This window comes from Malurus melanocephalus, unplaced genomic scaffold (assembly GCF_030028575.1).
Source record: "Malurus melanocephalus ecotype Western Australia unplaced genomic scaffold, MMel_1.1 scaffold_3328, whole genome shotgun sequence".
Lineage (NCBI taxonomy): Eukaryota > Metazoa > Chordata > Aves > Passeriformes > Maluridae > Malurus > Malurus melanocephalus.
In genome coordinates, this window is record NW_026626560.1 from 4,008 (window position 1) to 6,532 (window position 2,525).

At 64.2% G+C, this 2,525-nt stretch overlaps 1 protein-coding gene and 1 long non-coding RNA gene across 2 annotated transcripts in view; both read right to left on the bottom strand.

The window, feature by feature from the left end:
• The window catches only part of LOC130588094 (CXXC-type zinc finger protein 1-like), a gene marked incomplete at its 3' end in the record, with an annotated part of 5,458 nt that extends 3,989 nt beyond the window's left edge, over nt 1-1,469 (bottom strand). The window contains exons 1-4 of the mRNA XM_057389053.1: nt 1,350-1,469; nt 1,098-1,195; nt 668-768; nt 85-188 (exon numbers count right to left, since the gene is read on the bottom strand). Of these exons, the coding sequence (XP_057245036.1) occupies nt 85-188; nt 668-768; nt 1,098-1,195; nt 1,350-1,469 (423 nt within the window). The remainder of the gene's footprint in view (nt 1-84; nt 189-667; nt 769-1,097; nt 1,196-1,349) is intronic.
• Nucleotides 1,470-1,578: 109 nt separating this feature from the next.
• On the bottom strand, nt 1,579-2,459 carry LOC130588095 (uncharacterized). The gene is made up of 3 exons (XR_008966905.1): nt 2,383-2,459; nt 2,208-2,297; nt 1,579-2,096 (listed from the first exon to the last, which is right to left on the bottom strand). It is a non-coding gene; the product is annotated as an uncharacterized LOC130588095 (long non-coding RNA).
• Nucleotides 2,460-2,525: the final 66 nt, after the last annotated feature.

Sequence of the window (2,525 nt, forward strand, 5' to 3'; positions counted from 1 at the left end):
CCAGACCTTGGGTCCCACCCCAGTTATGGGGTCCCACATGGGGAACCGATCACAAAACCATCCCCAGGACGCCCCAGAGCCCACCTTGGCAGCCCGGCCCTGCTCCAGCTCCTGTCCCTTGGCCCCCTCGTGCTCCTTCTCCCGCCACTTCTTGTGCCGGTACCGGATCTCCAGGGACGGGTCCTTCTCTGAGGAGGGGATCAAAAAAGGGGTCAGGGGGACCGTGACCCCCCAACCCGGCTCCCACCCCCAGTCCCACCCCTGCTGCTGACCCCTTCACTAAAGGACCCCCACCTCCCCCTCCCAAACTCAGCCCAGACCCCTCCCAAAACCAGGATTTTGGGATCCAGGACCCCAAAAAAGGACACCGACAGCTGCCCATCCCCTCAGACCAGACTGAGATTTCTGTGATTTTCCAGAAACCACCTAGACCCCCCAAAGTGACCCTGGATCCCCTCAAAGCAGCTCCCCAGCTCCTTATCACTGTGGCACTGCCAGCAGTATCATTTGTGGATGATCCCTTAGAGCCTCCAAAGCCCCCAGCCCCCCTCAACGTGGCACTGCCACTCCCGGATGACCCCTCAGAGCCCCCCGAGCCCCGCTCACCATGGCACTGCCGAAGATGACCCCTCAGAACCCCCCTAGAGCCCCCCCGAGCCCCGCTCACCGCGGCACTGCCGGCAGTACCACTCCCGGATGGCCTTGGCCATGCGCTCCGTGATGTTGATGCAGTCTCCATGGAACCACTCGTTGCAGTTGTCACACCCGCTGTGGGATGGGGTACACACCGAGACCCTCAGTCGGGGAGCCCCTCCAACCACCCAAGGGAGCCCCGCATCCCCTCCCCACTTTAAGGAACCCGCCCGAAGGAGCGCCCATCGCTCCTCGCTTCAAGGGACCCCTTCCAACATCCCCAGGGGCCGAGACAACCCGGGACCCCCCAACTGCCACCCTGAGAGGCATCCGGGCGCCCCCAACCACACATATCCCCTCCCGCCATCCTCTCACACCATGAAACAGCCGGGACCCCCCCGCAGCCCCTCCCTCACATCTCGAAGCAGTAGGGGAGCCCGATTCCCCCTCGGCTCCCCACTCACATCATGAAGCAGTTGATGTCCGGCTTGCGGCACACGCAATAAACCGGCGCGTTCTCCTCCCCGCCCGGGGCCGCCTCCGCGTCCGAGAATTCGCTGTCCTGAGGGGGTAATAGCGRGAGGGTGTGTGTCAGGGCCTGAGGCGGTCACCCCGCTCCCAACAGACCCCACAGACACCCTGACCTCCCCCGAACCCCTCCCATACCAACCACAAAACCCTCCCATGCCCGCGCAAACCCCCCGTTCCCCCCCCACCATCGCTGCCGCTGCCGCCGCCGCCACCGAGAGACGCCCCGGGCCAGGCCCCACCACGGCCGGAAGCGAGGGGCGGATCCGACTTCCGCTTCCGGGTAGTGGTGCCTCCGCCCACAGCATGGCGGCGACCAGGGTGGGGTATGGCGGCTGCCACAGGGAGCCGCCATGTTTGGGGAAAGTGTCACCCGCGACCCCAAAGAGACGCGTGAGACGCAGCAGTGATGGAGAAGAGTTTATTGGGAAACGTGGGGGACATCGGAGGGGCATGGAGGGGACATGGAGGGGACATTGCAGGGGGCATAGGGGGGCATATGGGGACCTGGGTGGATGTGGGACATGGGGAGACCTGAGGGGCAGTGAGGGGCAGTGGGGAGATGGGGGGGCATTGGGGAACAGGGGAAAATAGAGACATTGGGGAGCACACAGGGATCTGGGCGGATATAGGGGACACTGGGGAAAATGGGGACATGAGGGAAAATTGGGGAACATGAGGACAATGGGGGGAGCTTGAGGGCACTGGGAGACATGGGAGGGAGGGCAATGGGGAATTGGGGATACAGAGGACATGGGAGGACACAGGTCCTCCATGATGCAGATGCCCTATAGGTGACACGCTGGTGACACAGGTGCATCACRGAGGTGCCACGCAGATGCCACAGGTGTCCTGCAGGTCGTGTCCATCTTGTCTCCCATCACTCTGGCAGAGCCTCCAGGGGCTGCTGCAGCTGCTGCAGCTCCTCTGCCAACCTGGGGGTGTGGCCAGAAAAGGGGGTGGGGCCAATGGTAGGCGGGGCCCAAATGGCCCAGGTGCCACACCTGTCCCCAAGGGTCACACCATGTCCTGGAAGGGTCACACACCTGTCACGACGCTGCAGGTTCAGCTGTTGCCGGCCCAGCTCTGCCTCCAGCTGCTGCTGTGCCCCCTCCTGCTCCTGCTCCACCAATCGCCTGCAAGAATGAGGGTTAAGGGGTGGGGCCTGTGCCTGGGGGGTGGGGTCAGATTGGAGGGGTGGGGCCAAAGCTGGGCACTCACATGACCATGGGGGCTCCTGGTCCCAGCTGCTCCTCGGTCTCCATGAGACGATGCTCTGGGAAAGGGGGGGACACCGGTCAGCCCAAGGGGACACATCTGGGTCTGGGGGGGCTGAGGTGTCCAGGGGGTCACTCAGGGGCTTG